Consider the following 11,814-nt stretch of genomic DNA (forward strand, 5'->3'; position numbering starts at 1 on the left):
ACACACACCCTCTAGGTAGCATATACAATTGATCATTCATACTGTATAATATACACTGATGGTTTTTAAGATCCCTGACTTCAGAAACCATTCATTACCTTTGTGCTGTTGAGCAAGGCACTGAAGCTGACCCTGCTCCTCTCAAGTGCTGTGTTTGTGTGTTGTTTTGTCTGAGGGGTTTTTGAGCAGAGTAAAATATCAATTTATGTTGATGGAAATCTAAGTAATATTCCTGTTCTGCTCTATTCTCTATTCCTATAGCGTCTCTGCAGCTGGGTGGGGTGGGGGGGGGGGGGGGGGTATTTAAGCAATGAAGCCAGAGGAGGTGTGGTATATTGGCCAAATATCACAAACCCCTGAGGTGCCCATGTCACGCCCTGATCTGTTTCACCTGTCCTTGTGCTCGTCTCCACCCCCCACCAGGTGTCGCCCATCTTCCCCATTATCCCCTGTGTATTTATACTTGCGTTTTCTGTCTCTGTTGCCAGACGTATTCCTTAACGCTCGATAACGTTATAGAAAAAGGATTTCATGGATAAATGTGGCAACTCCTCTCTTGCTGCGAAAACATATTTTTGGCTAGTTTTCAGGCCTTGTGTGCGAGTTTTCAGGGGTCATAGGGCTAGAAATTTGAGGTGGCCCTGGCAACACTGAGCATGACAGTTAAACCCAGGGAGTTCTTTCAGAAAATGGCAGAATGCTTCAGCAAACAGTGCTTTGACAGTGGAAAGGTAAGTCAGCTAGCAAGACGTAATTTTATAACAGGTGATGATCAGCAGAAATAAGGGAGTACTTGTAGTACTAGTATCTACTACTCTCATAGTAGTAGATGTGAGTTTCTCTTTCAAACAATCCCCTTGTACACAGCTAATAGCTAGCTAGCTAAAGTTAGCCAAAGCATGCTAGCTAACTAGTGCAACCCTAAGCAACAGTACATATGAAGATGAAACATTATCAGGCCTACTGAACATCTTAATGTAGAACTTATTAGTGAAAACAAGTCTAGGTTGGAACGATTGCTGTTAAAATACACTTATTTTTTTTATTCTGAACGGGAATAAACTGATGTGAAGCAAGATGCTTTTTGAGGAAAACACAATTCTGGGTTGTTCATCTACAGCAGGAAGTGGTATCCTGCCTGACTGAGAAAGCGGTAGATATTCTGATCCAGTTTGTCACCACATATCTATGAGTCAGGGTTCTCAACTCTGGCATACTTAAAAAACAAGTACAGAAACACTCCATGCTGAGCATGACCTTAGGGTTGTATTGTCAAAAACTGAGCACAGAATAGACCTCCATGTATTGTTGCATGTTTTCATAAGCTTGGGTCCCAGGAAAATACAGAATTTGTCATTTGGGTCCCAGGCTGAAAAAGTTGAAGAAACCCTGCACTACACTAACAAAAATCCCTATATGGAGGTTAATGCAAAGATTAGCCGCTAGCTGGAGGCAAGCACTAAAATATCACCCGTTAAGCTGGCCCAGGCTATGGCTGGAGCGGAGCCAGCTGTGGGTAACATGGACGCCAAGGAATTTGAAGACCCTGCTGCAGAGCTCTTCATTGCTCGAGTACGAATTCTGTCATAACTGGATCTTCACAAAGGATAAAAATACTCACTAACAGGGATGTAAAGAAATATATAATTGTGCATATGGAAAAATTTTGGTATCTTTTATTTGAGCTCATGAAACATGGTACCAACACAACACATTGTGTTAATGTTTTTGTTCAATTCAGTTTAAGTACAATTAGATGTGTGTATCATTCTCATCAAATATGACTAAATATATACTGTATAATAGTATGGTACGATGTAAATGACTCAATATACCAATAAATGTCATAACTATCTTGTTTGTTATTGCTTTAATCTATAACGGCGTTAGAAGTAAAAGGTTTTATTCTGTTATAAAGCCTTCATATACAACAGTGAATGTGATGCTTTCCATTCTTATGAGAATGAAACAAACAAAGCTTCTATGTAGTTACTGCATAGGTGATTAGGTTAACATGAAACCGATTGATGGAATTATTCAGGCCAGTTTACAGCAATGATGGCAATACCTCCTCCACACACCTCCCGGCGGTTATAGAAACTGGTGGCAAAAAGTGGCCAGCTGAAATGTTTTATATACTGTAACAAAATAAACTTTCAGTAGAAACAAACATCTTCAAATAACCAAAAATCTTGTACTAAGCACCTCCTTACATCTCACCAATATTGTATCCATTCTACAGGAAAGAGAAATTCACATGACTTTTTATGGGTAATAGAAATGATCATTGGGGAAAATAGAAACATAAAAACTAATAGAAAAGCATCCCAAGAAAATCCATAATTCACTAATGACCAAACCTAAACTTAGCATCCCAAAGCAAAGTAGAGCAAATAAATCATATTCTAGTTAATTAGTGCCTTGCTGTAAACCACCTAATGATATCAATTCTCATGAAAGACAAACGTAAGATAGCGCAACAAATGCTCATTGTTAGATTTAAGAAAGTCAAAACAAACATCTTGACGATTCTTTGGCACCATCGAGTGGCTGGTAGAGAATAGTATACTGGTTAGTTGTGTTCTGACTACTGAAAAAAAATACATGTCTTGTCAGTGGATCGATCCCCTTTAGGTTTAATAAAAAATAGAATTACTTTCTAATAAGAACCAAAATGTCAGTTTAAAAGGGCATGTGGAATATACACTGAGAATTAGGTCTTTCAGCGGTATATTTAAGCAATAAGGCCCGAGGGGTTCGCTGTATATAGCCAATATACCACGGCAAATGCAGAGTGCCTAGATACAGCCCTTAGTCGTGGTACATTGTCAATATACCACAAACCCCCGAGGTGCCATATTGCTATTATAAACTGTTTACCAACGTAATTTGAGCACTAAAAACACATGTTTTGTCATACCTGTGGTATACGGTCCGATATACCACTACTTTCAGGCAATCAGTTTTCAGGGCTCGACCCACCCTGTTTATAATAGTGCTCGTTGATTACACCCTCAACATTCTATCTCATTGATTCCATTCAATATGTTCATAATTACAGCTAGACTCAACCACACCACTAGGAGTTATTCTGTTCAGATGCCCCCCGCCATCAGTGGGGAGGTCTCAGATTGGTTGACCTGTGCAGTGATGCTGTAGTGTGGAGAATCGTAGAGGTGATTGCTCTGTAGGTCCACCTCTGCCCGCAGCGTTACTTTCTACAGATGGGAAACGGAGAACAGTTGTTAGAATCATGGTCTCCAACTTCTGCCCTGGAGAGCTATGGGGTACGCAGGATTTTGCTGCAGCTCACCTGGACAAAAGGAACACCTATGTCAGAATGCTGTTCATTGAATACTGCTCAGCGTTCAACACCTTAGTGCCTACAAAGCTCATCACTAAGCTAAGGACCCTAGGACTAAACACCTCCCTCTGCAACTGGATCCTGGACTTCTTGACGAGCCTCCCCCAGGTGGTAAGGGTAGGCAACAACACATCTGCCACACTGATCCTCAACACTGGGGCCCCTCAGGGGTGTGTACTTAGTCCCCTCCTGTACTTCCTGTTCACCCATGACTGCGTGGCCAAACACGACTCCAACACCATCATTAAGTTTGCTGACGACACAGCCTTGGGTGGTGAACAGATCATCGACAACGATGAGGGCCTATAGGGAGGAGGTCAGAGAACTGGCAGTGTGGTGCCAGGACTGCAACCTCTCCCTCAATGTGAGCAAGACAAAGGAGCTGATCGTGGACTACAGGAAAATGCGGGCCGAACAGGCCCCCATTAACAACGTTGAGTTTCAAGTTCCCATCGAGAGCATCCTGCTGACTGGTTGCATCACTGCCTGGTATGGCAATTGCTCGGCATCTGACAGTAAGGCACTACTGAGGGTAGTGCGCACGGCCCAGTACATCAAGCTTCCTGCCTTCCAGGACCTATATAATGGGCAGTGTCAGAGGAAAAGCCCCCAAAAATTGGCAGAGACTCCAGTCACCCAAGACATAGACTGTCTCAGCCTCCAGTATTTATGCTGCAGTAGTTTATGTGTCGGGGGACTGGGGTCAGTTTGTTAAATCTGGAGTACTTCTCCTGTCCTATTCGGTGTCCTGTGTGAATCTAAGTGTGCGTTCTCTAATTCTCTCCTTCTCTCTCTCGGAGGACCTGAGCCCTAGGACCATGCCCCAGGACTACCTGACATGATGACTCCTTGCTGTCCCCAGTCCACCTGGCCATGCTGCTGTTCCAGTTTCAACTGACCTGAGCCCTAGGATCATGCCCCAGGACTACCTGACATGATGACTCCTTGCTGTCCCCAGTCCACCTGGCCATGCTGCTGCTCCAGTTTCAACTGTTCTGCCTTATTATTATTCGACCATGCTGGTCATTTATGAACATTTGAACATCTTGGCCATGTTCTGTTATAATCTCCACCCGGCACAGCCAGAAGAGGACTGGCCACCCCACATAGCCTGGTTCCTCTCTAGGTTTCTTCCTAGGTTTTGGCCTTTCTAGGGAGTTTTTCCTAGCCACCGTGCTTCTACACCTGCATTGCTTGCTGTTTGGGGTTTTAGGCTGGGTTTCTGTACAGCACTTTGAGATATCAGCTGATGTACGAAGGGCTATATAAATACATTTGATTTGATTTGATTTTCTATGCTACCATACGAGAAGCGGTACTGGAGCACTAAGTCTAGGACCTTAACAGCTTCTACCCCCAAGCCATCAGACTGCTGAACAATTAATCAAATGGCCACCGGACTATTACATTGACCCCCCCCCCCCTCCATTTGTTTAGTACACTGCTGCTACTCACTGTTTATTATCTATACATAGTCACTTCACCCCTACCTACATGTAGAAATTACCTCAACTGACCTGTACCCCCGCACATTGACTCGGTACCGGTACCCCCTGTATATAGCCCCGTTATTGTATTGTGTTATTTTTATTTATTTATTACTTATTTGGTAAATATTTTCTTAACTCTTTCTTGAACTAAACTGTTAGTTAAGGGCTTGTAAGTAAGCATTTCACAGTAAGGTGTGTATTTGGCGCATGTGACAAATAAAGTCTGATTTGAACATATATTCTGTCTGGTCCAAGTGATGGAGTGAGTGAAGTGAGGAGGAGAGCTTAGGTACCTGGAAGTCTCTGATGTAGGTGAGGAAGAAACTGACGAAGGAGAGAGCCAGAGACCACTCAGAGATGGTGCTGATGATGTGAGGGATGTAGCCCTGCAACAGACAGAGCTGTTAGTTTGTGTTGGCGTGCGTATATGCGCTATCACAAAGTCTACTGACCGTCTCTCCAGGTATCCAGTGCAGTTTATGGGCCACGTCCACTCCAGGTAGACTACTGTACATGATGACAGATGACACAAACACTGAGAGGTGAGGAGGTTAAGGAGCACAACAGGCAGGGGCTAGAGCTGTGTTTACAGAGGGCAACTCTTGCAATATTTCAGAACGTTTGGATCTTGAACAAGCTGTCAGAGGTCCTTGCAATTTGTTGCACGAGTTCACAGCTTCCATTCACTGTAATTGAGTGGCATTGTCTTATAGCAACAACATTCTATTATCAGCAACAGTGAATCATGATTTCATATTTTCTTGTTGTAGAAATAGTGGAGGATACTGCTGATGATGCTGGCGAAGGTCCAGACTCCGATGCTGAGTCGGACCCAGAAGATGCTCTTCCCGTGGACGTGAGGCTGCATGCACAGAGACACCAAGGTCTGCACCAGGATGTACAGTGCCCCCACGCCAAACGTCAATATTGCCCCCACGAGGTGCATGGAGAACAGAGTCGTTTTCTGGTTGTTGTTGAGAGAGAGAATGATTTTGTAGTACCACATTTACATACACTGTCATCAAAATAAACAGGAACAAGACTCTCTCACACACACGTGTCAATGGGTACCTGAAAGTTAGCAACAATGCACATGCCAAAGGAGCTGGTCCATCCCAGCACCAAACCCACGAGGTTGAGTTTATGCAGCTTCGACTCTTCTTCAACTGTCAAGGCTTGGACCTGCTTGTAGCGTACGTACATGGTGGCTATGCCTGCCACGACAAACACGATCACAAATCAAAACATAGTCACAAATTCGGTCAGGTTTATAGCTGGTTTCAAATGTATTGCTAGATTCCAAAGAGGAATCCGAGAGGTAATGGTGGTGTTACCTAAGTATGCTGAGATGTCCAGCATGATTCCAAACACACATCTCTCTGGGGCAACCGTCCCCGTGTCGCTGTGAACAGAAACATGACCATCAAAAATGTAATCTCCCACTATCACAATGTAATGTACAATTGTAATACATGTAAAATTGTGTCTACTACTTATAAAGTGAAGTGATTGCAAGTATAATGGTAAAAAGGCACAGAGGATGGTGTTGAGCCTGTGTCTGACCTGATGTATGGCACCAGTGGGTCCACATGTTTCAGCAGCACAGCAGTGATGTAAGCAAAGATGAACGTGGCCGCCGTCCATAATACCAAAGCCACCGGTAGAATACAAAGACCCTGCTGGAACCACCACATATCCTCTGCTGTGTGTGTGTCAAACCACCAGTAGCCTATCCAAGTTAGACCACAGATGCTGGTATATTGCCTTCACCTGTAGATATTGGATTATGTGAGGCACCACACACACAGAGAAAAATAGCTGAAGCTGCTGCACACTCGTTTCCTCATTCTGGATAAAAGCTCAGTATCAAGAGACTACAATGTATCCCTGCCACGTGATCGCATTTCTCAGTTCCTCTACTAGTTGTGTGGCTTGATGTAGTCAAGTGACTTGAGATACAGAGCGAGCTAGTTACATTTGGTAGGCTACAATGTATTTATTTTTTAAATAACCTTTATTTAACTAGGCAAGTCAGTTAAGAACAAATTCTTATTTGAAATGATGCTACTGTTTAATAAAATAAGTAGAGTGAACAAGATGCAGGTTCTGTTCTACCTGATAATTAATTGCACACACCTGGTGTCCCAGATCTAAACAAGTCCCTGATTAGAGGGGAACAATGAATAAATGCAGTTTAACTGGCTTCCAGGTCCAGAGTTGAGTTTAAAGGCTTGATGCTGCGTTCATAACAATTGAGAGCCCGGAAATCTCCGACTTAAGTGCATTTAAAACGACTGGGAACGCAGAAAAACGAGCTGCGAATGGAAAAACTTGATTCGAACGGTCAGTCCACTCGAAATTTAAACACGGACACTCGGGCCTATTTCCAGAGCCCTGACTTTCCGACCTGAAAATCTGACGTCATTATTTGACCTATTATTTTTCCGAGTTCCCAGTTGTTTTGAACGCGGCAATAAACTGTACCTTGAAAAAAGTGGTTCCTTTGTTGTCACCTCATCACACGAAATTCGGTCTCACAAAAGACCAACAATGAACAGCGGGAAAGCAGAAAAAGCTAATATATGTAGTCTACTCTTTAGATCGCTCTGATTAAATGAAGGCTACATGACCCAGATGAGGAATTAGGTCACGCTTTCTCAACTAAAATCACAAGCTCATTACTTCCTGTTAGTGTTCCAGAAGAGGCGTGGCATTAAAATACCCAGATCTGTAGCGAACGTCAACAAAGAGACCTCCGTTCCATCAGCAACAATACGCAAGACGTATCAAGAAAAAGGCTGTACCCTCGGCGATTTCCCTTCAAAATAAAAGTCCCCCCTTGACGATGGTAGAAAAAACAATATGACGAAATTCATAACATTTTATGCTGAAATATTTTTGTTGTTTAACAATATGAAAACATTTAATCGACTTTATAGCACAAATAATATTATAGCGCTGCCATTATTGTTAACAGCAAAAAGTAATGATGACTAGATAGTTATCATGGTAACAACAGTAATACAAATAACTAAACCGTATTTATAATACTACTATTATTAATAATAGTAATAACAATATTAATAATAATTGTAATAATCTACTTAAAAATATTTTGAAAATACTTTTAAATCCCATTGTTAATTAGTCCATTCCTTTTGCACTACGTTCAGTACGTTTTCCATATTGGATAAATATATATATATATATTGCACCGTACACCATTTTCTGTACATTGTGTCTCAGTAAAAGGTTGGTCTATTCTACCCAGGAGCACTTCTAGTTTCAAAATCCACAGAGTTTACATCCAGAGGAGCGTCACTGCTCATTCTGCAGCCTTTGGAGTGGTCTATCAGCCTAAATCCAATCCGTTTTTCATATAGGGTATACATATTGCATATTTATGATAAATCGAAAATCCTGTATTAATACCGGTCATAGCATTAGCTTGTGCAATTCAATTAGTGTGGGCAAATGAATCAACTGAAAAGCCATAAACAATGGGAATATCAATGCTGACACAAAGTAACACCAGAGAGGGTTCTCTTAACACAATTGTATCGATGTTTCTACCAATCAAACATTGTATCCACCAACAAAGTGATGTCATTTGTCCCCGCACTCAATCCGCGTGCCAACGTTTTTCCCGCGCCAGATTTTCAACTGGTGACTTTACTCCAAGTTTAGCTATTTCAGACGAAGCTAAACTAGCTTTCATGACTATATTTACACATATTTCAAAATGTTTGAAACCAAAATTTTGAAGCAAAAGAAGGATTTTTACTTGGATAGCCTATTCTGTTTGAAAATAGGTCAGTCTAACAGTGGTTAGCTGTTAGCTAGCTAACGGTAGCAAGCATATACAGTAGGCAAAAGTTGTCATTTGAACCAGTTCTTTGGCACATTTATTTTCTTTATTGACAACCAGCAAGAAATGGCAATGCACAAGGGACATGCTCAGAAAGGCAAAGCAAAAGGCACTATAACCAAACCCTATATGGAGGACTTCAATGAGAGTTTCAACAATGAAAACCTGCCAGGTAACATTTGTTAGTCCTGGAAACTGGTAGCCTAAAATAATGTGCATGTTTTTATACATGACATAATATCTAATAGTCTACTTTCTTTATTGTTTCTTTACAGTAGTTGAGGCAGAAGCTTTGAGAGGAAGGAAACATATGTCAGAGCCAGATGATGATATTGACATCACCAAAGGGTAGGCCAAGCATTTGTCACAAAGTGACATTTATTTATCAGAGGTGAACATACAGTATTATCCTGTGTGATTTAATTCATGGGTTGATATTGCTGTCATTCAATAACTATATAATGTCTTCCTCTTCCACAGAGGGGATATGATGACCATGTTGGACAGATTTGGAGGTATTGTGTGTTCCACTAGATTTGTCTCTAATCTCTCTCTTTCTATCCTTATATTTCATACTCTGGCCTTGCCAGTGGTGTAAAGTACTTAAGTAAAAATACTTTAAAGTACTTCTTAAGTAGTTTTTGTGGGTATCTGTACTTTACTTTACTATTTATATTTTTGACAACTTTTACACTATATTCCTGAAGAAAATAATGTACTTTCTACTCCATACATTTTCCCTGACACCCAAAAGTACTTCGTTACATTTTGAATGCTTAGCAGGACAGGAAAATTGTCAAATTCACACACTTATCAAGAGAACATCCCTGGTCATCCCTAATGCCTCTGATCTGGCGGACTCACTAAAAACAAATGCTTAGTTTGTAAATGGTGTGTGAGTGTTGGAATGTGTCTATGGCTATCTGTAAATTTTAAAAACAAGAACATGGTGCCATCTGGTTTGCTTGATGTAAGGTATTTGAAATGATTTATACTTTTGATACTTAAGTATATTTTATTAATTACATTTACTTTTGATACTTAAGTATATTTAAAACTCAAGGAGTATTTTACAGGTTGACTCACTTTTACTTGAGTCGTTTTTTATTAAGGTATCTTTACTTTTAATCAAATATGACAATTTGTTACTTTTTCCACCACTGGGCCTTGCACACTGATTGGTACAGCGATTGTTTCTCATCAATGAACTATGCATTACATCTGTGAGCCTCTTTTTCTCTTTACTGCCAGCGGACATCAACAAAGCCTTCCTGGCAAAACGCAAACGTTTGGAAACGCTCACTAAGTCCTCTGTGAAGACTAGCCATCAGAAGATTGAGCAGTTATGGAGGGTCCAACAAAGTGACAGGTAATGAGATGTGTAGAGTGAAAGGAGGGTGAAAGTGTCTGTCTGTGTGTGTGTGTGTGTGTGTGTGTGTGTGTGTGTGTGTGTGTGTGTGTGTGTGTGTGTGTGTGTGTGTGTGTGTGTGTGTGTGTGTGTGTGTGTGTGTGTGTGTGTGTGTGTGTGTGTGTGTGTGTAACCTGATTTGTATGATATCAATTCCGCAGGAGTAAAGTGACAGAAGATTACTGCACCCAGTTCAATGCAGTCTTCAGTCAGTGGGACACAGATGTGCAGAAGTCCAAGGATAATGAGGAGAAACTACTGGTAATGCCCTGTCAGGACAGAAAATATTGTACCTATTTCTATTCTATAGCTACTTACAGAGTAACACTGGAGTAACTAAGGCATCTTTTAGAACTAACTGTAGGTGCTGTATGTGTTCCCATAGAGTATGTTCCAGCACCAGCAGAAGATGTTTCAGCACAAGAGGGCCTCCCAGAGCCAGAGACTGAAGACTCTCAAGCAGCTGCTGGAAAAGTACATCCAAGTATATTATCTCATAGTATTCTTTAACATGGTGATTTTAAATCTATGTCTCAGGTTTTCTCATGCCACCTTGTTTTGCTGGGCTGGTAGAGCCTTGATACGATGGAGAAGACCCATGTCAGCCAGCAGGGTGCTGCACAGGGCGAGCTGCGCCAGGAGATGGCACTGTTTCAGAAAAAGATTCTCAGTGACACGGTAAGTAAAAGGACAGATCAATTTACTAACTCATTGTTCACGTGCCTTACGATGGTTGACCCCTTTGCTTAGCTGAAGCGTTGCTAAGAATACAAATTGATATGTGCCATTTTTAAATATTAGCGTACTATGGGTATGAGCACTATGAGCATGAACTGAGCTATTTAGAAAATACTTATTTAACTGTTCTATTTAGAACATTTCATTTAGTTGAACAAACAATACATTTTCTAATAACAGCAACAGCAAGAGATGGCTACAGTGCGCAAGTCTCTGCAGACGATGCTGATGTAGGATCTTCAGAATGCAGGGAGCTGAGAAGAATCAACTCCATCGAAATGCTTGTTGTGTGTACATATCTCTAAGCTGGGTTGCCTGTTCTACTTTAGTTTATGGATGTGTTTCAGATAGAACTTTACAATTTCCAGATAAGTGTTAAACATCTCAGGAACCACATCTACCTGATCCAGTAATCTGCAAATAACTGTTTTGAAATCTTGTGTGTTGTGTACATGTAACATTGTATTTCTGTTGTGAACTGCTTCATTCAAAAGATCGACATTGTGTCAGCTGAGGGTTCCAGACTGAAAGTGTTGAAGTCAAAGAGGGATGTCATTCACTTAGAAATTCTTATTTCTGTCTTCATATTTTGGAGTTCTGGTTTCATATGTTTAATCTACTTAATTGATCCCTGATTGAGAGGGGGGTTATGGAGAACATAAGACTTCTCGTTACTAAAATGTTGTCAGGAATTAAGACCATCTGTTATTGTAAATATACACGGAGTGTACAAAACATTAGGGACACCTTCCTAATATTGAGTTGCACTCCCTTTTGCCCTCAGAACAGCCTCAATTCGTCGGGGAATGGACTCTACAAGGTGTTGAAAGCGTTCCACAGGGATGCTGGCCCATGTTGACTCCAATGCTTCCCACAGTTGTCAAGTTGGCTGGCTGTCCATTTTTCATACACACAGGAAACTGTTGAGCGTGAAAAACCCAGCAGT

The 11,814-nt window shown here is 41.3% G+C and overlaps 2 protein-coding genes and 1 long non-coding RNA gene across 3 annotated transcripts; 2 read left to right on the top strand and 1 right to left on the bottom strand.

Moving 5' to 3' along the window:
• The first annotated feature begins 457 nt into the window (after nucleotides 1-457).
• LOC116374234 (uncharacterized) lies at nucleotides 458-5,906 on the top strand. Its single transcript, XR_004210103.1, has 2 exons — nucleotides 458-731; nucleotides 5,625-5,906. It is a non-coding gene; the product is annotated as an uncharacterized LOC116374234 (long non-coding RNA).
• On the bottom strand, nucleotides 1,655-7,682 carry dram2b (DNA-damage regulated autophagy modulator 2b). The gene is made up of 8 exons (XM_020485961.2): nucleotides 7,339-7,682; nucleotides 6,418-6,624; nucleotides 6,189-6,256; nucleotides 5,926-6,068; nucleotides 5,641-5,818; nucleotides 5,307-5,389; nucleotides 5,148-5,240; nucleotides 1,655-3,218 (listed from the first exon to the last, which is right to left on the bottom strand). Exons 2-8 carry the CDS (start codon nucleotides 6,546-6,548, stop codon nucleotides 3,096-3,098), a joined length of 819 nt encoding a protein of 272 aa, XP_020341550.1. The 5' UTR covers nucleotides 6,549-6,624; nucleotides 7,339-7,682; the 3' UTR covers nucleotides 1,655-3,095.
• Nucleotides 7,683-8,517: 835 nt separating this feature from the next.
• On the top strand, nucleotides 8,518-11,613 carry LOC109900121 (synaptonemal complex protein 3-like). The gene is made up of 8 exons (XM_020495871.2): nucleotides 8,518-8,894; nucleotides 8,998-9,070; nucleotides 9,203-9,237; nucleotides 9,974-10,091; nucleotides 10,292-10,391; nucleotides 10,516-10,614; nucleotides 10,704-10,808; nucleotides 11,049-11,613. Exons 1-8 carry the CDS (start codon nucleotides 8,789-8,791, stop codon nucleotides 11,100-11,102), a joined length of 690 nt encoding a protein of 229 aa, XP_020351460.1. The 5' UTR covers nucleotides 8,518-8,788; the 3' UTR covers nucleotides 11,103-11,613.
• Nucleotides 11,614-11,814: the final 201 nt, after the last annotated feature.

Source organism: Oncorhynchus kisutch, linkage group LG1 (genome assembly GCF_002021735.2).
Source record: "Oncorhynchus kisutch isolate 150728-3 linkage group LG1, Okis_V2, whole genome shotgun sequence".
Taxonomy (NCBI): domain Eukaryota; kingdom Metazoa; phylum Chordata; class Actinopteri; order Salmoniformes; family Salmonidae; genus Oncorhynchus; species Oncorhynchus kisutch.

Coding starts and splice junctions, on each gene's coding strand:
- dram2b (XM_020485961.2), bottom strand. CDS start 6,548: ATGTGGTGGTTCCAGCAGGGTCTTTGTATTCTACCGGTGGCTTTGGTA. Junction 5,819..5,925: donor GCATTGTTGCTAACTTTCAG/GTACCCATTGAC, acceptor AACAACAACCAG/AAAACGACTCTGTTCTCCAT. Junction 5,390..5,640: donor CTTCGCCAGCATCATCAGCA/GTATCCTCCACT, acceptor CTCACCTCTCAG/TGTTTGTGTCATCTGTCATC.
- LOC109900121 (XM_020495871.2), top strand. CDS start 8,789: ATGGCAATGCACAAGGGACATGCTCAGAAAGGCAAAGCAAAAGGCACT. Junction 10,092..10,291: donor AGGGTCCAACAAAGTGACAG/GTAATGAGATGT, acceptor TCAATTCCGCAG/GAGTAAAGTGACAGAAGATT. Junction 10,809..11,048: donor AAAAGATTCTCAGTGACACG/GTAAGTAAAAGG, acceptor TTCTAATAACAG/CAACAGCAAGAGATGGCTAC.